At 32.2% G+C, this 22,893-nt stretch overlaps 1 protein-coding gene across 44 annotated transcripts in view; it reads right to left on the reverse strand.

The window, feature by feature from the left end:
- The window catches only part of LOC114349448 (uncharacterized), a 140,671-nt gene that overhangs the window by 57,539 nt on the left and 60,239 nt on the right, over window positions 1-22,893 (reverse strand). For all 44 annotated transcript variants that reach the window (XM_050646319.1, XM_050646313.1, XM_050646307.1 and 41 more), the window contains 4 exons: window positions 19,393-19,716; window positions 10,757-11,074; window positions 6,923-7,246; window positions 2,925-3,239 (listed from right to left, as the gene is read on the reverse strand). In XM_050646319.1, coding sequence (XP_050502276.1) covers window positions 2,925-3,239; window positions 6,923-7,246; window positions 10,757-11,074; window positions 19,393-19,716 — 1,281 coding nt within the window. The remainder of the gene's footprint in view (window positions 1-2,924; window positions 3,240-6,922; window positions 7,247-10,756; window positions 11,075-19,392; window positions 19,717-22,893) is intronic.

Below are 22,893 nucleotides of genomic sequence, written 5' to 3' on the forward strand. Positions count from 1 at the left end.
CTTAATTATAACTCTTATGGTTATTATTTATCATTGCCTGTTCGTAAAATGAAAGAATTTTGAAAATTTGTTTTGTTATTGTAATAAACATGTTTTGTTTGGTGATCTTTCCGGACCCCATTCAAATACGGGCCAGAGGTAGGTGCCTCACGGGCCTAGTGGTAAAATAGGCCCTGGATATATATATGCATGTTTTATCGACTATAATAAAGCATTCCACCAAGTACGACATGAACAATTAATGCATGCCCTGAAATCAAAGAAGATAGACTACAATGTCTATTAGAATAGAATTTATACTAGAAGCAGCGAGCAAAAGTGCGTGTTAACGAACAGCTGTCAGAGGAAATTAAAGTCAGACGTGGGCTGAGACAGGGATGCATGTTGTCGCCAATTCTTTTTAACGCCTGCTCGGAAGAGATCCTGAAAAAGCTCTTGAGGGTGAATTAGCTGGAATAAAGGTAAATGGAGTTCCCATTAACAACATTATATATGCAGAGGACACTGTCATCTTAGCCGAAAATATTGGGGATCTTCAGAGGCTGGTGACCCGATTTGCGGAGTATGGACAAGAATACGGTCTAACAATGAACGCCAAGAAGACAAAGTTTACAAAAATATCGAAAACTCAAAGAAATAACGAAAATCTTTTTATAAACAGAACAATGTCGAGCGACTAGCCAGTGTTTCCCAACCTTTTTTGCCTTTAGCCTTTCTAAAGTTCTTATGCAACTCCTATGTAACAAATATAATATTATTATTTAGTATTAAAAAATTTAATTGTTCATAGATTTTTCTATATTAATTTATTATTTTAATTTAGTGAGATTCTTGTACTTGATGCCTTGCTACACACATATTTCATATTGGGTCCCAATTTGGTTAGCTTCAGTCTCAAGTATTGACATTGTGTTATATTCAGCCGATTTATTTTTTACCAGAAAATCATTTACAGCACTTATTTCACATTCAGCTAAATATGAAGATGGAAATGGTAGCAATAGCTTTCTTGCACATTTGGTTGACTTTGGAAATTTACTTCTTTTTCCTCGTTTTTTATTAAACACACTTTTACCTGACTCATTATTTTGCAATTCTGCCAGTTCTTCATGATCATGATACTGCACATTTGATATATCAGGCAAATCCTTTAATATTGGCTGCATCATCCATGTTTAAAATCAATTTGTTTTATATCTAAAAATCTTTCTTAATCAGCCGATAGAATTTTCAGATGATTGACAAAAACAAGTAAAGCGGTAACTGTTCAAACTTTTTCAAAAATTATAAAACTGAGTCACAAATCTTTTCAAGCATTTTAGCCATTTTACTTCAGTATGAAGTAAAAATCACATTGGGTCTTCATTTTGTTCTTCACAAAATAGCTTAAAGGGACGCTTTGGCATTAGTTTTAATAGTATTAACATACTTTATCACTGAATGCAGTAAAATCAGTCGAGATGTTTTAGCTGCCAAGTTTTCCCTATGGATAACACAATGCAAAATAATCATTTCTGGATTCGCATCTTTCATCAACTTTAAGCAGCCATTTTTCTTGTCCATCATATAGGGAGCACCATCTGCAATACAAGATGTTATATTTTTATTGGTATATCATTGACAACAAGCAGTTTTTTAGCTTATTATATATCTTTGAAATTAGTGGTAGTTTTTTACAGAACATCAATTTTTCAACAAACTTTATTTATCAGTATACCTTACGTAAGTTACCAATACTGCCTCACTGTCTCTTAAAGTTGATCCATCCATTTTCACTGACAAATTTCTTGTTTTCAGCTTTTCAACAACTTGTTTTTCAATAGCTTCACTCATTTCGTCTACTTTTCTGCTAACAGTATTGTTACTGAGTTGCACAGCTTTTAGATATTTTTGTCATCTTTTTCAAGAACTGTTAAGAAATGCTGCTATTGATGGTGTTATTAAATTCTCTCCTATAGTATGATTTTTTCCTGTTTAAGGGCATATATGCAAAAAGTCGCCTGTCAAAATATTCAATGTGTTTTAAATGTATTCATTTTTTTCGAATCCTGAGGAAAGGAATAAGTATTTTTGAAAAATTTAAACGCAAAATGAAAAATTACATTACTACCGAGGGCCGAAAGTCCCTTAGAATAACCAAAAAGTTTCTATTGAATGAGATATTTGAAATTAAAAGTCACACTATACATTATTTTTTTGTCACCCCTGTAACTTATTAAAATAAACATTATGTAAGTTTTCAGAAACATTCGGCCCTGGGTAATAACGTAATCTTTCATTCTGCCTTTAAATTTTTCAAAAATACTAATTAGTTTTCTCAGGATTCAAAAAAATGAATACCCTTTATGCCCTTAAGCGATTAATCAAGAAATTGGACAACTATCCTCAAGAACACGATTATTAGTTGAAGTATGAGTAGTACATAGATACTGTAATGTTGTTCTCTTTTCAAGATTTTAAGTTTACTTGAGGCGCCAAAGATATAATTGAAATTTTCTTATAGCGAAATAATAGATAATACCTAATAATTATTTACCGCAATTATTTAAGAATTTGCTTTTTTCGTTCCTGTACCGAAACCTAGCATTGCATTTAAATGACCAGTACCGAAAGGATTTAACTCGTGTTGAGTCCATTTTCGAATTGCCCCCTGCGAAAAGCCACGTTGGGAAACACTGGACTAGACCAATATGCATATCTTGGAACAATAATCAACTCCACAAATGATTACTTCCAGAAAATCAAAATAAGAATAGAAAAGGCGAAAGCAAATTTTAACATAATTAGAAGAGTTCTCTGAGATTCTGAGTGTAAACTATTCAGTGACCACATCCGTACCATGTGCTATTCTATAATGGATGTTCAAATCGAGTGGAGCTGCAGATAGAGAACTACCAACATTTACAAAATAAAACATTACTTACCTTGTTCAAGGATACTGACATTAATATCCGATAAATCATCTTTATTGGTAATCGCTATTTCTGCATCCAAACTTGTGGTAGCATCATCGCATTCAGACTGATAATAAGGCTTATCGAATCTAGGTGCATCTTTGCTATTAATTTTCGGCAGCGTCATCAGCAGAGTACATTCGCCTACATCCTTGGTGGTGGAATCTGTAGCTATGACAGACATAACTATATCATTGGAGTTTAGTGTGTCTGCATCTAGATTTTGATCAACGGTTATAGTCCATTTTCCATCAGTAAATTTTATAATAAAGTTTTTCTGGTAGTCTAAAATAACATTTATGTTAGAATAAATTTTAGGCAACAATGGTATAATACATTAAATATTGTGTTTGGCCACAGTTGCTTGTAATGACAATAAAATTTGTAAAAAATTTTGACGTTTTCATTACCACTCCTGAAATCGTTTTCAAAAAGATTAATAAGAATAAACATTTTCAATTTCCTTGCAACCCGAAACCGCAGTCGCATTATATTTCCAGTTCAATCAGAGACTACATCAAGAACCGGTTTCGGGGCTTCTTAGTCCCTCACCAGGAGATACATATGCTCTTCTCTCTGAAGGAACTAGGATAATACTTCTCGTGTCGAACGATTGCAACGACCGAAATGGCAGGGATGTCCTAGCGACATCTGGTAGAAAAAAGTTCAAGTTTTCAATCTAATAGCACATAAAATGATATTTAAAATACCATTTTATATCCTACCAGATTAAAAACAATGGAAAAGCTTCTCTGGTAACACCATCCGAGACTTCTAAAAATTCAAGCCATGTGGATTCTGAGACTATAGGAAGATCAGGGAAGACAAGAAAAATTGTGTTTAAAGCGTATATAACCGCCAAGTTATTGAGAAGGATATGTGTTATTAAAATTAACGTTGATATACTTGGGCATGGTATTGTAGGCTACAGCCATACTTGGCTGAAAAGATCTGAGGGTGGATGTTTTATGTCCTATGGTACATTAATTTCTGATTATTTTGTGTGGTTCGGCATTATTTCTCTGTGGTTTATGCACACTGAAATAATGCAAAACAATATTGCGTTGTGTATTGTGTGTTGTATATGTATTGTCTATGATTGATGACGTGCGTTTAGATTTAGAAGGATAGGTCCGAGTGTGTTTAATATTTTAAATGTTGTTATGATATTGTACTGGTTTCCTGCCTTCCAGCTTCCAGCAAGCATATGGTAGAATAAAGAGGAAGGAATAAAAAGAGGCCATTGTAGTTCAGAGAAATAAGGGAAAAAATATCCTGTTGGTGACACAACCCCCTCCAGGCCGAAACTAAATTTTTTGAGTAGTATGGACATCTATATTAATAACCTATATGTTTCCTGCAGCCGATTTTGATGATATACATAGTTATAAACAAATGAAAATCAAAAAACGGTAAATTTTTGCTTTTTTCGTCTATAACCAAAAAGTTAAGTATTTTAAACAAATTTGAGAGTGAGAAACTCATAAATCGTATAAAAAACTTCAATATGGCGTTCGCTGAATATGTCAAAGCTTATTGGTTGCTTAGAAAATTGCAAAATATATCATAAATTTTGAGTTTTTATAAATATTCATAACTTATGTAAAAATTAACTTAGAACGTTCTTATTACACGAAATGCTGAGACTTCTGGTGCTTAAATCATACCCTAAATTTCAAAGTAATTGGTCAAATAGTTTAAAAGGTGCTTAATTTGTTTAATTTTTTTTGCAACGCTATAAGTCAGAAAATGATGAAGTTACACTAATACTTTGGATAGTTTATGAAAGAAGAAGATTTATACTAATAACTTAATTAAAAAGAAATGACAAAAATAATTCTAAATACTGCAAAATGATTTTGCAAAAACATGTGAATTAAAAAAAGGGGGGGCTAACTTCGTCCCTAATTGTCTTAGGACAATTGTTTTTCTTTCTAAATGTGTATAAAAATTCAGTCTTTCTAAATATGAAAAAATAATTTTTCTACATGTAACGGTTAAAAAGTTATTCTAATTTTTTATAAGTAAGCAAAAAATCGACGTGTTTTTGCAAAATAATTTTACACTGTTTAAAATTACTTTTTGTCATTTTTTTTAATTAAGTCAATAGTATAAATGTTCGTCTTCCATAAACTGTCAGAAGTATTACTGTAACCTCATAATTTTCTGACTTATAGTGTTGCAAAAAAATGAATTTGGGATAAACAAATTAAATAACTTTTAAACTATTTGACCGATTGCTTTGAAATTTAAAATGTAATTTAAGCACCAGAAGTCTCAGCAATTTGTGTAATAAGAAGGTTCTAAGTTAATTTTTACAAAGTTATGAATATTTATAAAAACTCAAAATTTATGATTTATTTTGCACTTTTCTAAGCAACCAATAAGGATAAACATATTCAGCGAACGCCATATTGAAATTTTTTAGACGATTTATGAGTTTATTACCCTCAAATTTGTTTAAAATGCTTAACTTTTTGGTTATAGACGAAAAAAGCGAAAATTTACAGTTTTTTGATCTTCATTTGTTTATAACTATGTATATCATCAAAATCGGCTGCAGGAAACATAAAGGCTATTAATATAGATGTCCATACTACTCAAAAAATTTTGTTTCGGCCTGGAGGGGGATGTGTCACGAGAAAAATCTTATTTCTCTGGACTATTGAGGAATTGGGAGTTAGCAGACGATTACGCTACATGGTACATCTTACTTTAGAGAGTACAGAAAACAGGGTCAAAATAAGCAATCAATCATTGGACAAATTTATAGTAAATGAAGGAATAAGATTTTTGTCATCAATACTTTTCAACTTATGCCTAGAAAAAATATTGCGAATAGGGAAAATCAATAGAGAAGGACTTCTATATAAAAAATTACACCAAGTTTTGGCATTTGCGGATGATGTGGTATTGCTGGCAACACTACATACAAGAAATATAGGTGATAGAACAGAGACTAATAAAAGCAGCGAAGAAAATGTGACTGTACATAAATGAAACTAAAACAAAATGTATGGATGGATAGATGATCAGTTCAGAAATAGAGAAAATTTTAAAGTAGAAATCGAAGAAGGAAAATCATACGAAATATGAGTAGTAATATCATGTAAACTGGACATTAAAGAAGAAATACAACATAGAAGCTAGAATAATGGCAGGCAGTAGAAGTGTACGTACGCTTAAAGGAATATTGGAAAGCAAGTTTTTATCAAGAAAGACAAAAATACAGTTATACAAAACAACTATACGATCAATAGTAAATTACTGCAGTGAGACATGGACAATGACAAAAAATGAATAAAAGTTACTAGAGATATGCGAAAGGAATATCCTATGGCAGATATATGGAGAAATAATAAAGGACAGTTTATGAATCAGATGAGTTAAAGGTTATATATCAAATCTAATTTAATAGTAGTGATAAAGGCACAGATATTTAGATGGCGAGGTCACCTAAAAAGGATGCGGAACATGAAGAATCCAAAAAGAGTACTATGGCCACAAAAAAGAGAAAAGGAAGACCGAAAAATGGATGGAAGCAAGAGATCGAAAAATATATGGAGAGAATAGGGTAGAAAGCCAGAAATAGGAAGAACTGGAGAAAAATCACATATCAAGCCAAAGCAGATATCAGTACTTAAAAAAAGTGAAAACGAGGAATGAAAAAACTTCTTAAGCCATGGGCGTCTAAAGCCCTTAGGGCATTTGTAAATAACATATAATATAATGTTGTTATAAAATATATCTATACGATACGATACAACAATGAAGACCATGGACAGGAAAGAGAGCAAGAGGACGACCCCAGATGAGATGGGGAGATGACCTTAGAAAGATAGGAGGAACACACTAAAAAGAGAAAGCACAAAACAGAAGCGAATGAAGGACACTGGGGGAAGCCTCTGTTCAAAATTGGACGAATGAAAGGGCAAAAGAAAAAGAAGATATAATATAGTTTTACTTACTATCAGTGGTTAAAGTAACACTCTTTGGGTCATCTCTGTTACTGAATGCGAACTGCTCGTCAAGAGTTACAGTAGCCTTGTTGTCTCCAGATACAGTGTAGCTAGCGGTATAATATGTTTTGGAAAACTTTGGAGCATCTTCAGTGTTCACATTAGGTAATTTGAGATCGATGACAGAAAAGCTGGTCAGTTTGGTGGTTTTGTCAGTAGCTGTAATGGAAACTACTAGATCGGAGCGATCCAGCTCTTTAAGGTCCAGTATGCCGTTTGTAACGACTTTCCATTGTTTCTCCTCGTAGGTAAATGTAAAATATTCTGAATAATCTGTAAAATTAAAAAAGGAAATTATTTTTATATAATTTTTTGTGTTTCTATTACTTTAATGGAGCAAGGAAAGTGTTTCAAGTATGTACATGAAAAAAGAATGACAGTTAGCTGTATAAACGTCCAGGCTCCAGGTATATATAGAGTTCCAAGGAGTTTATAAAATTCCGTGTTCAGATTGTCCCCGAACTTACATAGGTCAAACTAACCGTAGAATCCAAAATAGGATTTATGAACATCCCATATTTAACTAGTTTTGATGGGAAATAAGCCACAATTTTACTAAAAAATGATTTTATAAACGTTTCGACGTCAAAATCGGATGCCGTTGTCAAAATACAAAAAATATTAATGAATTAAACAAAACTGTTATTGCTTAGTAAAAAACTCTTCTAATAATTTATTTAATCTGACTCATTTATATCGGCAATTCAGACATATATTGTACATTTTAAAGTAGAAGACTTTAAAATGATATCGCCAATATTTATGAGTTGCGTTCCTGGGACGACTTTACTAAAAGATAGTTCATTCGATTACATGAAATCAATCCCAACTCAAGAATATCCGTCGCAAAAAAATCATAGCATGTGATCTGTCTTAAAAAAGACAACCAAATGCAACGATGACAGTAAAATTCTCGCGTTAGACTAATTTTACGTATAATTTTACGTTAGTAAAATTATACTGTCATAGTATATGATATTGCCAATACTTGTGAGTTGCGTTCCTGGGACGACTTTACTGAAAGATAGTTCATTCGATTACATGAAATCAACCCCAACTCAAGAATAACCGTCACAAAAAACCATAACATGTGATCTGTCTTTAAAAAGACAACCACATGCAACGGTGGCAATAAAATTCTTGCGTTAGATACCATAGTAAATCACGAGGAAAAAACAGGAAAAAATCTCGTGATACTATCCCGACATCGTGAGTATTAGGTCTTACTACTTTTGTTTACTCTCAGAACTAGTACCAAACTCTGACCTTAATATGTACATATGTTATTTTAAATAATTAATAATACATATATATATATATATATATATATATATATATATATATATATCATCATTCTCTTTGCCTTATCCCTATGCGGGGTCGGCTTCCCTAATTGCATTTCTCCACACAATTCTGTCTTGGGTCATATCAATGTTAATCCCCTTTACCAACATGTCCTGCCTTATCGCCTCCCCCCAGGTCTTCTTTGGTCTTCCTCTCCTACTCCTTCCAGGAATCTGCACTTCAGCTATTCTTCGTATTGGGTGATTAACGTCTCGACGTTGAACATGACCAAACCATCTTAACCTATGCTCTCTCATTTTGGCATCAATTGGTGCCACACCTAGACTTCCCCTAATATACTCATTTCTAATTTTATCCTTCTTTGTCACTCCACTCATCCATCTAAGCATTCTCATTTCCGCCACATGCATTCGTTGTTCCTCTTTCTTTTTCACTGCCCAACATTCAGTTCCGTACATCATAGCCGGTCTTATGGCTGTTTTATAGAATTTTCCCTTCAGCTTCATTGGAATTTTTCTGTCACACAACACACCACTCGCTTCTTTCCACTTCATCCATCCAGCCCTAATTCTACTGCATGCATCTCCATCTATTTCTCCATTACTCTGTAATACCGATCCTAGGTACTTAAAACTATTGCTTTTCACAATCATTTCACCATCCAAAGATACCATTTTATTTGTAGTAGCTCCATCTTTAAATGAACATTCCAAATACTCTGTTTTTGTCCTACTAAGTTTTAAACCTTTTTCCTCCAGAGCTTGTCTCCACTGTTCCAGTTTTTGTTCTAGGTCTCTTTCACTATTTCCTACTAACACGACATCATCAGCATACATTAAGCACCATGGAATGTTACCCTGTAGTTTCGTTGTTATCTGGTCCACAACTAATGAGAATAAATACGGACTAAGCACAGAACCTTGGTGCAGTCCTACTTTCACATGAAATTTATCAGTCTCTCCCACACCTGTCCTAACACTAGTCGTTACTCCCTCATACATATCCCTCACAATCTTTACATATTCACCAGGGACTCCTTTCTTATTGAGTGCCCACCACAGAATCTCTCGAGGAACTCTATCATATGCTTTCTCAAGATCAATGAATACCATATGAGCGTTTGTTTCTTTACTCCTGTATTTTTCCATCAATTGCCTTATAATGAAAATTGCATATATATATATATATATATATATATATAAATATTACCAAAATATAAAATCTGTACTAGCTCGATATGTTATTGACTTCCTCTTTTAATATGGGTAACCACATCCTACTGCATTCTACCGAGGAACTTGCGACACAATTGGTTTCATTTAGCATAATTAGAGCCACTTCTTTGATTTTTCTCTTTTTACTATCTGTTTCTTTCAGGAAATCTGTTTCTCTATGTTTATTATCCCATGCGTGTTGACATATTTGAGATCTATCAAATTCCCTATTTTTAATATAAGACTGATGTTCACTTCTTATTCTAACGTTTAATGGTCTTGATGTTTCACCTAAATAAAATTGTTTGCATTCACAAGGTATTTCATAAATACAATTCTTTGTTCTTTTTTGTTCACTGTTAGGTTTAGTTTTAGATAGAATAGATCTCAACGTGTTTGTTGCTTTGAATGCTGTTGAAATGTTGAATTTATTTCCTATTGTATTAAGTTTCTCGGATAGTACTTTTATATATGGTATTCATATTTTCCTAGTATTATTTCTTGTGAATGCTATAGGATCCCGCTATAAGTTGTTCTGTTCCATTCGATCCAATCTTGACAATTCCTTATTTGTAAACGATAAAGGATAATCATTTAATAAAACAGATGTTAACAATTGTTTTTTTTTCTAAGCATGAATTTTCGTTAGAACAAGTCATTTTGACTCTATCATACCCTCTATCAGTATCCTTCTTTGAGACTAAAACATCGAGGAAAGGTAGTCTCTTCAGAGAGCACATATTTGATTCTCTCTGAACCACTAAAATTCTGGCTGTCAGCCTCTACCCACAAACGAAAGATTATGATGATATGGATGCCGTGGTGGCATCTGCTAAAAACGAACGAAAGTTATACTTTTAATATTAACAATAATAAAAATAAAACTTTATCAGAACTAATCTCCTGATTACACCATTCGGGGCTTCTAAAATTTGCAAGCCAACGAATCGCCGGAGTAGATGGAGATCTATTAGTTCTAGATCGAAAGATTAGTTCCCAATACTCAGAATAGGAGTAGAACTAATAAAAATAATAAATAATCATTTATTTATGAATCGAAACAAGAGCCGTATTACTATAGTTAGTTCAGAGAGCGTCATAAGAGTTGTGTTTGGACCCCCCTCATGCTCATTTCCTGGCTACGTGCCTGGTGTCCCGGAACCCATACCAGCCTAACCCTCTTGGTCAAAGCAACAGAGCAAGAGTAAGGTGTAAGGTGGGTAAAAACAAAAGTAATAGTTAATAAAAACTATAATTATCTTACCATTAGACGTTATGTCAATGTTAGTATCATCAACGTCAGCACCAAATCCAATTTGATCTATCAAATTTACAGTTGCTGTAGTGCCAGAAACTTTGTACTCTGCTTGATAATACGGTTTGGAGAAGATAGGAGCAGTAAGTTCCGGAAGTTTTAAAGTAAATGCAGCCACTGGTTTATGCTCGTCATCTCCGTCTATTGTAGCAGATAATGTCGTTATGACGGGTCCAGTTACAGCGTTTAGGTCTAGTGGTTTAACGATGGTTATAGACCAGGCTGTCTTTGTTGTATCGTAAGCAACGCTGAAGTAATCGGTATAATCTAGAATGAAAAAAGAGTTATATTATGAGGATACTATTATGAGTTGTGCTTGAATCTCTAAAAACACAGGCATAGATTCGAGATACACTAATCAGGGCAGCCGCCAGAAAAAAATTTAGGAAGGGGCAAAATTTTTAAGTCGCTTTTTAGACCAGGAAGGATCTGTTTTTAGGTGGATGTGAGAGGTGGCATTCGGATTTTTGCGGATAAAGTTAGGTGATAGCTTCGTTAATAATAACTGACTTATGCTCCTTCTCAAATATGCCCGGAACATTAATAAAAAAAAAATAAAATATTTAAAAATTTCAAAAAATTTCGATTTTTTTTCTATTTTCTTTGCTTATAACTTTAAAACGATTCAATTTGGAACAAAGTCGTATAGAAATAAAACAAAGATAATTAAATTTTCTATCAGATACGATTGGTTAAAAATGTCTTAATTTAACACCCTTGCTGCAAAATAGCAATAAATATAAAATAAGGGGGCAAAACAAGCCTGTCCTTATTCAATGTTTTTCCATCACTTAGGTTACACTTGGAACCTTCCTAATTCGCTTAGAAAATTTTTGTAATGTGCTAAAACCGTCCACCAAATTTCATTAAAATTGACTTACTAGATTTTGCATAATAATTTTGCAATCTAAACTTTTTTAAAAAATTAAAATTTTTTTTAAAATTCTTTACACTTTACAGAATTGAAATCGGATTATTTAAGCAGCCTCAGCAATGTTTTAAAGTTATAAACAATTTTTTGGTTTATAAACAAATTAGTGCTGTGTCCAGGAGGGGGTGCTACGGGCTCCTTTATTTATATGGACTTACCCAAGTTTTTTCTATGTATTTTGACCCGTAGAATATGAATTTTTTGGGTAACAGTTGATCCGGATGTCGATAAGATTGTTATAAACAAAGAACTTGAGGAATTACATAACATCGATTTTTCGCCAAATAAAACATTTTTTTGTATTTCTTGGGTAATTCTAAGCAAAAAAATGTTCTTACAAGTTTTTTCGTAGGATGCATAGTTTTCGAGATAAACAAGGTAGAACATTCTTTTTTTTTTTTTTTTTTTTTTTTTTTTTTTGAAAAATGGCCAATTAGCCAGACTTGTTTGTGATTGATTGCAGATCCATAGTCATAAATTTCTTATAAACATAAGTACATTCTACAATATTATTTTTATAGATACAATGGTACATTGTGTAGCTTTTTTTTTATTTTGTTTTTTAACTATTTTACTGTTTTTTTAATATATTTTAATTTGTGCAAAACACTTCTTTTTTTTATGTTTGTTTCTAATTCTTTTTTCTTTTTTTTATGTTTGTTTCAATTTTTTTTTTCTTTTTTTTTATTTATTATTTTTTTGTTATTATTTTATTATGTGTTTTTTTTTATATATATATATATATATATATATATATATATATATATATATATATATATATATATATATATTTTTAATTTTTTCAAACCACATTAACAAATTATGCCTATTATATTACGTTTACAACTTGTACGGTGGAACATTCAAAAAATCGAAAAATTCCAATTTTTGAACGAGAATAACTTTTGATTAAAAAATAAAATAGCAATTCTGCTGACAGCATTTGAAAGTTTAAGTCAAATTATACCGGTTTTAATTATTTGCATTGCTAAAAATTAATTTTTTTATTATTAAACAAAGCTATTTGTTTATAAGCCAAAAAAGTGTTTATAATTTTAAAAAATTGCTGAGGCCCCTTAAATAATCCGATTTTAATTCTGTAAAGTGTACTAGATAGGTAGAGCTCGTCTTTATATGTAAAAAACTAGCCAACTTCTAAATTTTCTACTTTTTGTTCAGAAAGATTTTAAAAAATTTGAACTTTTTTAAAAACATTTATATTGCAAATTTATTATGCAAAATCTATAAAGTCGATTTTAACGAAATTTGGTAGACCATTTAAGTAAGTTATAAGAATTTTCTAAGCGAATTACTAAGGTTCTAAATGCCATCAAAGTGGTTAAGAAACATTAAATAACAACAGGCGTACTTGCCCCCTATTTTGTATTTATTTCTATATTGCAGAAAAGGTAATACCTTTTTAAGGTAAGACTTTTAAAGGTAAGACATTTTTGACCAGTCGTATATAGTATTTTTACTACAAAAACGTTATTACGTAGGTCAAAATTTTTGACGTAAGAGAACTGTCAAAACATTGGAATGTGACTTTTCATTATTGCTATGTTTATTATAAACACGGCAATAATGAAAAATCACATTCTAATGTTTTGACAGTTCTCTTACGTCAAAAATTTTGACCTACGTAATAACGTTTTTGTAGTAAAAATACTATATCATATAAAATTCAATTATCTTTATTTTATTTCGCTACGACTTTATTCCAAAACGAACCGTTTTAAAGTTACAAGCGAAGAAAGCAGAAAAAAATCGATGTTTTTCGAAATTTGTAAATATTTAAATTTTTTAATTAATGTTCCGGGCATATTGGAGAAGGAGCATAAGTCAATTAATATTACTGAAGGTGTACTAACTTTATCTGCGAAAATCCGAATGCCACCTCTCACATCCAAAAATACACGTTTTTTTACAGATTAGTCCTGGTACCTATATTTCTATTTATCTGCGAAAATCCGAATGCCACCTCTCACATCCAAAAATACACGTTTTTTTTACAGATTAGTCCTGGTACCTATATTTCGATTCTAGAAATGAATGAAAGAACACGAAAAATTTATATTTTAATAATCTTATATAATACAAAAAAAGATTAATCGGTAAATAAAAACTGTAATCTCCTTCGATCTTGACCAAATTGATCAATAACCTTGTTTTATCTTAAGGAGTGATTATCCAGGGGGGTCGGCTGACGCTCCCTAACCCCCTTTGTCGGCGGGCCTGACACTAATGCAATTAAACACATTATATGAAAATATTGCTGGAGGAAAGCACAAAAACAAACCCCACAACACTACAACGGGAAGTGACATAAGAAGAAGAAGAATACTGACATAACCAAAAAACACAAAATTACTCCTTGTTCGAGGATTAATATTTATTATCGCCACCAAGCATGGACAATCAAAAAGTTAGAATCGATGCGTGTAATTGCATTTGAAATGTGAGTATACCGTAGATGTAGAATGTTGCGTATACCATGGACCGCACATCGCACAAATAATTATTCAATATCTACTAGAAGAACTTAACGTAAAAGCTAGACTCTCCACAACTACCAACCAAAATATATTGAGATATTTTGGATATACAGAGAGAGTCTGTAATTTGGAATAAATTCAATATCTCAAATACTAATTGTTTTTTAAAAAAATGCTCAGACCCGTCGATTAGTATTTCAAATTGTCCTATTTGCCATACAATAATAATGTAGGTATACAGGGTGTCCCAATTTAGAGATATGACGTCATCGTTGATTTTCTTAAATGGCAACATTGTCATTTTGATAGCTATTTTGATAGGGTGTGTAAAGTTATACACAACTGCAAAATATCAAATTTTTATTCTCTACCATTTACAAGATAATAGAAAATAACAAAGTTATGTCTGTAATTTGGAATAAATTCAATAATTATAATACTAATTGTTTTTTTGAAAAATGCTTAGACCCGTCGATTATTATGTCAATTTTCATGTTTGACATACAATAATAATATATACAGGTTTTCCCAATTTAGAGATATGACATCATCATTGATTTTCTTAATTGGAAACACTGTCATTTTGATAGCTATTTTGATAGGGTGTGTAAAGTTACACACAACTGCAAAATTTCAAATTTTTATTTTCTACCATATACAAGATAATAAAAAAATAACAAAGTTATGAACAAGTAATCAAATAATTGAGTTTAATTATTTCAAATAAGCAAATGCTCATAACGTTGCCCATTGACAATTTGAAAATAATTGAGGACAACATTATGAGTATCTGCTTAATTGAAATAATTAAATTCAATTGTTATTTGATTACTTGTTTTTCATAACTTTGTTATTTTTTATTATCTTGTAAATGGTAGGGAATAAAAATTTGAAATTTTGCATTTATGTATAACTTTACACACCCTATCAAAATAGCTATCAAAATGATAGTGTTGCTATTTAAGAAAATCAACTATGACGTCATATCTCTAAATTGGGACACCCTGTATACATTATTATTGTATGTCAAAAATGACAATTTGAAATACTAATCGACGGGTCTGAGCATTTTTTTAAAAAACAGTTAGTATTTTAATTATTGAATTTATTCCAAATTACAGACACAACTTTGTTATTTTCTATTATCTTGTAAACGGTAGAGAATAAAAATTTGATATTTTGCAGTTGTGTATAACTTTAGACACCCTCTCAAAATAGCTATTAAAATGATAGTGTTGCCATTTAATAAAATCAACGATGACGTCATAGCTCTAAAATGGGACACCCTGTATACATTATTATTGTATGACAAAAAGGACAATTTGAAATACTAATCGACGGGTCTGAGCATTTTTCAAAAAAACAATTAGTATTTGAGATATTGAATTTATTCCAAATTACAGACTCTCTCTGTACATATAACTAGAAGAGGAAAAAGCATGAAACGAATGATAGTTGAAGGCGTAGCGAGGAAAAGATCCATAGGAAGATCTTCAGAACGATGGTCGGACCATCGTTCGAACACTAAAAAACATTACTGGTTACTCATTTTCCGAAGCAAACGACACGCACTGAAGAGAGATAATTGGACAGAAATACTCAAACAAATGACGAAGGTGGAAGATGTAATTGGAAGAATTGCGCAAATTAAATAGAACTGGGTAGTACACGTGGCACGACAAAACATCGAAAAGTGGATGAGTAGCACTGTACGTTGCAGACCACGCGAGCACAGTCATAGTAGAAGAAGTCCACAAAAACGATGGCTAAATGACATCAAAGCAAAAATGGGGAGAAACTGGCACCAAATAGCACAAAACAGAGAATAATGGAGAACTTGTGGGGAGGCCTTTGTCCAGGAGTGGAAGCAAACAGACTGAAGAAGAACAAATTACATAATATCACTAGATCCTTACGAATTAAGAAGGAGAAATGAAGAGAACGAAGAAGATTAATATCTTCATGAACAGTCAGGCAGACTCAGACACGGACATTTAAATGAAATACTTTAAGACGTCTGGAAGCCTTTGAAATGAGGTTTTATATTAGTTTAATAGAATATGGTACAATCATCATCATCATCATCATCATTATCCAACTTTCTGCATTCAAAGTTGAAAATAATAGACTAAGTTTTCACTCTAATGGCATATAGCATATCCCACCAGAATGAAAACAATGGGAACCTTCTCTGGTATTCATATATAATTGAAAATGGTTATTCATTTTTGAAAATAATAATTTCTTCCCATATTCGTCATTTCACGAATTTTATTGGGGTGGCAAAACCTACCGGGGGAAAAATAGAAGGGTTTAACGCAATGTATACACTATTTTTTATAACTATACACACTGGCTGTACACATCCTGATTTTCGACTTTTTACAACATCTGCCCCAACCTTGTAAATCAACCTAGGATTCTACTGGATACAGGTCTAAATCTTATAAATTCAATACAATAATTCAAATCTTTAATAGGCTTTTATTTACAATAGTATTTTAGTAAGATAAGAGAAACATTGGGTGGAATGCATAAAACGTAGTACCTGCTAATGCTTCAAGTATGTACTATATTTTTGAAGATTTTACTACACTTACAAAGCATTACTACGCTTACAAATGCTTTGTGAGTGTTTTACTACACTTACAAAGCATTTAATGCTTTATAGGTATAGTAAAATCTTCAAAATTATAGTACATACTTGAAGCATTAGCAGGTACTACGTTTTATGCATTCCACCCAATGTGTGTTTTAGAGGTGATGGATTCAAATCTAACTTGAAATGAAGTCTCCTTTTCCGAATATTAAATACATCGATGACACGTTCAATATTGACTGGGATTTTCCTTTCAATGGCTAAAAGCCCCAATGCAGACATTCTTTTCTAGCCGCTTGCGTTTCTGGTGTAGGTTTTTAATCTTCTCAGGCATGAAAAGGTCCTTTCACACCCAGCTGAGTTTAATGGTATCGTGAAAAATAGCCTGAATATTTCAAACGCCATGGGCAAGACATGTTTTAGAGCCTTTTCCACAAAAACTGACGATTTTGCTTCAACTGTTATGTTTCTCATTTCTTTCATGTTATGAAAAATTTTCATTTCGCAGAAAAGTAATGTTACGGTTGAAAGGTCTTTTTCTCAAAGTTCTTGTATAATTCATAATGAATATCAAATTTTGATAAGATGTATAACAAGTTGTATAGCTATTAGGCCTTATTTAACATTTAAATAGTAACGGAAATATTAAATACTACATTTTATTTTGATTGGGCTAAGTTCAAGGTTTCTGTCAGGTTCGAAATAGATAATTAATTTGAGGCTGGTCTTCGTTGATTGCTTGAAGTAAAAGCATGGTTTTTTAAGTAAACCGATCAGACTTCGATCAAAATGTGCATATATTATCACAAATTATATTTTGGATTATTCAAAAGATTACATCAGTTGTGGAACATCGTATGGAGTTAGTTTTCCGATTCCTTGTTGGAGATTATAGAATCTAGTTTCTGTGAAAGCCTTCGTTAGCCATACATTTTTTGTACGAAGAAAAAACCACGCGTTTCCACAGCATAGATTTTCCAGAATTTTGTATAGAGGCTGTGAAAATTATATTTGAAATATTAGTTGGAGACCTTTGTCCGCTGAAGTCGGATATTTATTCCAATTTGATGTTTGCCGAAATGCAGTAATGATGTTGTTGGATGCAACTTTTTCTATTGGTTGTTTGTAAGAATGTTGATGGTGTGAAGATGTTCAAGTTTTGGAACTAAAGGTTAGTGAAATTATTTACATCACTACTTTCGCGTAGAAAAGACTATTCTTTTGTTTTTTTATTTGAGAGACACTTCAACATCTCACTAGTCAATCTGTTCCTAAGATAGATAATATTTTATTACTTCATTAAAGTCATAATAAAATTATTATTCAACAGTTTTATTTTAAAATAATGTAAAGAGCTCTTAGGGAATTTAGGTACTTTAGTTGAAACCTCTTCGAGGTGACTTTTTAGCAAGTATTTTTCTCTTTCATTTCAAACACTGTAACGATATACTTATTATATTGATGTTTATAATAAATAATATTTGTTTTGATAATAAAGTTATATGTATTTACTATTTAATTTATAATTCTCACATATTTTTGCTGGCGCCCTGTAATTAGATATTCCTAAAATCTACTTTGAATAAATCATTTTAGGCCAGACTAAAATGATTCCTTCTTATGTTTTCTAACCCACCCCAGAGAAGTCTCAAATCTCTATGGTCTGACTTTTATTTGTTTGTTTTCTTTAAATTAACTATAGCTGTTACAGAGAAAGCGTCTTTCTTGGTAACAGTAACTCCTCATCCAAAGAGTAGTATTTTGAAACAAACTTGATGTTTTCCTCCACTACTTCATGTCTTCCCAACAATTGGCTCAGGTGGTTAAGTACATTCAAATTGTTTTCCTGCAGCCTATTTTCAATTTCCTGCTCCAAACTCACATTTTTCAGTAATTTTAGAGCAGTAGTCAAACATTGGTCTGTCCTAAAACTTTGTAGTATCTCAATTGTTCTGTTCTTGACTGATTTCAGAAAGTCAAAGGTCAGGCTGACTGATTGTAGTGTTTTTGACAGTATGTCACATTGTAATAAGACCTGTTTCAAGAGAAGAAGATTGAAGACGAAGTTGAAGTCTTCCATGCTTTTTATCAAAGCGCTGGCTTGACCACCAGTGTCTGGGTCAGTGTTTTCTATTTCTTGTAGAGTCGAAATTGTAGCTTCGAAGTTGTCCAGCAATGAACGTAGAGCTTCGACTCGGCAGGCCCATCGCGTGTCACTGAACGACTTTAAAGTCATTCTCCCTTTAACAAAACCTTTTGAGCTGGCTTGAATTTTTTTAAAAATAGCGCGACGTTTTGTTGATCTTCCAATAAAGTTGTAAATACTTTGAAGTACAAAAAATGTGTTCCTTATGGAGGTTATGATCGAACAACAGCTGACTATGCACAAATTCAATTGATTTTTATACATAATTTATTTATAAAATTTAGTTTTATGGGCCAGTCTTCGGCTTCCTGCAACCAATTCCCAGCAAACCTTTTGACGTCGTTTGTCTATCGTGTAGGTTATAGGTGGACAATGGACATGGTACAATAAGAGGAGAGAAATATTTGTACTTACCAGAAACTACTATGTGAACCTTGCTTATATCAGCTATATTTTCGAAGTTAATTTCTTGATCAAATGGAATTGTTCCTGAGCCCTCCTTAGGATATTCGGCGGAATAATAAACATCTTTGAATTTTGGAACTTTATCATTAACAGAAGAACCTGTCAATTTAATTACAAGTACCGACGAACCCTTTGAAGTTATTCCAGTTTCACTAGCCTCCATCACTAAGATCAACTCTGTTGTGGTGTCGAAAACGGAGTCATCCAGTGGTTTGGTGATTTTAATCCGCCATTTGTCAGAATCGTATTCAACATCAAAGTTAGCAGTATAATCTGTAAAATAATATTACAGGTTACTATTTATACGAAAATAAAAGTCATTTTAAATCAAAAATGAATAACCATTTTCAATTTCGTTGCAACATAAAACTACAGCCGCATCATTAATCCAGTTCAATCAGAGAGTGCAGCAAGCACCTCTACCGGTTTCAAAACTTATTAATCTCTCATCAGGAGGCACATATGCTGCTCTCTCTGACCTAACTAGGACAAACCTCGGCGTGCAGTCACGGATTGCAATGAGAAATGGCAGGAATGCCCTAGCGGCAACTGCTAGCAAAAAACATAAGTTTTCAATCTAATAGCACATAAAACAACATCCAAAAATGTTATTCTACATCCCACCAGACTGAAAACAATGGGAACCTTCTCTGGTAACACCTCCGAGGCTTCTACAATTTACAAGCTGAGCAGATGGGACGTGAATTATAAATTGTAAAATTTCTACATCTTCCTTAGTCTCAGCATCCCTTATGGCCGAAACTGAAACCAGTGAGAATGCGACAGTGGCAGCAAAAGAAAAGTAGCAGCATTTACCAATGCAGGATAGTGGTCATAGTAGTACTAGAGGCGATACTGGCACTAGAGGGAGCAGGAATTTTTTTAAATTGAGGTGGACAACAGTACCAATGGCAAAAACAAAAATGATAAGTTATATGATAAGCTATGTGATAAGATAAATGTATACCGTGTTTCCAAAAACATAATAAAAGAGTTTTCCTAAAACTGAAAAATTCTGGGACTTCCGGGTTAAACAGACACTTAAAAGCATAGCATGGGATGGTATTTGACAAAGAGTTTTCTCAAAGAGAACCTAATCGAAGCAAGTTTCAATGTTCTGCTTCAAGTGAAAGTAGAAGTATTAGTATTTTATGTAGATTGGATGAACCGAAGTTAGTGTAAGGAAAATGTAGGTTGATATTTAATAGCATATTTTATAAATATAATACTTACTTTTTAAAATTAGGGACATATATTGTGGGGAAGGGGTCTTAATGTAGTTGAAGGGGAGTGATATAATGCAAGTTAATCATTTCTAGAATTATGAAGTGGTGAAGAAATTCATTTTACAAGATCTTATTTAGATTTCTTAATAAGCTCAAGATTTCTTGACAAGAAATTGACTTTAATGTGTAGGGGGGTTCAGTAGAAGCTTAAGTTCAAGTTTTTGGGGTTGAGGCCCTTGTCCCCCGGCCGCTATCTTGGAAAAAGAGGTGCAAAGGGCTTTCGCGCTGTATCTCGTAAACTAGCTACCCTACAGAAAATTTAATTTAACATAAAATGAAGCAAATTAAATTTTCTACAATTTCATATTCATTACTTTTTATCATAAAGTGACCAACAAAAAAGTTATAAACAAAAATAAGAGAAAATTTTGTAAGAAATGTCCTTTTGGAAGTTATAACTTTTTTTACGTTCATTTCACAATAAAATAACATCATAGCGATTTTGTAGAGGATTTTTCAATAAACAATTTTCACTATAAAGTTGTTTAATTTTATTTATTATCTAGGTTTTACAGCGCTCCAAACTTGACCAGATTCTCGAATTCTCGTAGAAAAATAATAATGCTTTTCTATCTACGAGCGGCATGGCATTCCGTTATGCCAGCCACGAAAATCAAATTTAAGGTGAATGATCAATTTTGGTCTATTTTTATGTTTTAGAGGTCGCTGAATCCAAATATGAAGTTTATTTTTATCTAGAGTTGGTGGAACATGTTAAAAAAATAAATTTTATACAAAAATGCCAAAAATCAATTTTGATGATTTTTCAAATTTACCTCGCTGTATCTTTGGTCGCTGTAAATATTTCCTTTTAAAAATTTTACTGTGTCATCTTTGAAGTACGTAGATAACAATAAAATTTGTCCAAAATGTTTAAAAAGATTAAAAAAGGAGTTGTTAATTTATTAACATTTTGTCATCATAATTCGTTAGTTTCATGTTTAATTAAAAAAGTTGAGTGACAAACTTTTTAGTTTATAATTTTAACCAACACAATAAAAAAATATAGTTCATGAAGAAGTTTTTTGGAAAATTTTAAGTCAAAATATATAATAGGAAAAAAGTTATGTTACTTCATATACAAGCGGCACACCCCAAAAACGCTTATACAGTGATGAGCGCGCTAATAACCGGCAAAATAGCTCAAAAGATGGAAAATGTGTTAAGTTGTGAGATAAAAAGAAATGCAACTAGTGGAGGTGGGATTTTATCGGTGTTAACTTATAATTTACATTACCATTATCGATAGTTTCCACCTTTATTCCTTTAAACGTCAGCTAGTTAACTTCGGTCATAATTCTACGTATGACGTTCTTTCAAACCTAGTTTTAAGTTATGTATGTCTTCCTCTTCTTTTGTTTATTGGCCTCTACCTGCATGGGTATTTGGCTCGTCCATCGTCTTGGAATAAAGGAATAATCCCTTATTCACCTACAATTTAGAGTTGATATCGGACAAATACAACAAAGGTAAAAACGTTTCTCGTACAGGGATAACTGCCGACCATTACACAATCTGCTTCTACTTCTTCTCGTTCTTTAGTTAATTGGCAAATTGTCATGGGACAAATACAACAAAGGCAAAAATCTTTCTAGCACAGGGAGAACTGCCGATCATTACAAGATTTCCCTGGTGTAAGCTGGGCGAATTATCGCGAGGGATATAACCCAATAAAGGAAGAAGAAGAAGAAGAAGATCATTACAAGATCTTGTAATGTGGCCTCGGTTAGTTGAAGTGAAGAACCCAGATGATTACAGACAGACTGTTATTTATTACAAAATATTGTATTGGGATTTTACCCAGATTTGAATTATCTAGTCGTATGTAAATTTTGACATAGTGCTCAAATTATTTATCATTTTATCCATTTATTTTCAATATTTTGCTTTCCTCGTAACTACGTATGACGTTAACATGACATTAACATTTTTTTTTTGATTTCGCATAAAGTAAAAATCAATTGAAGACAATAATAAATCAAAATAAAAACAGTTTAATTAGTAGTAACTTTTTATTCTAAAATTAACTTAATTTCTACCATGATTTTAGACGTCTCGCATTCACTCATGTCACTACAGAATTGTCGAAGGTTGTTTTAAATCCCACATTTATGACTTTTTTGCAATAATTAAATATTAAAATTTGAAATTATTGAGTTATTAA

The sequence above is a fragment of the Diabrotica virgifera genome, chromosome 3, assembly GCF_917563875.1.
Source record: "Diabrotica virgifera virgifera chromosome 3, PGI_DIABVI_V3a".
In the NCBI taxonomy this organism is placed as follows: Eukaryota; Metazoa; Arthropoda; class Insecta; order Coleoptera; family Chrysomelidae; genus Diabrotica; species Diabrotica virgifera.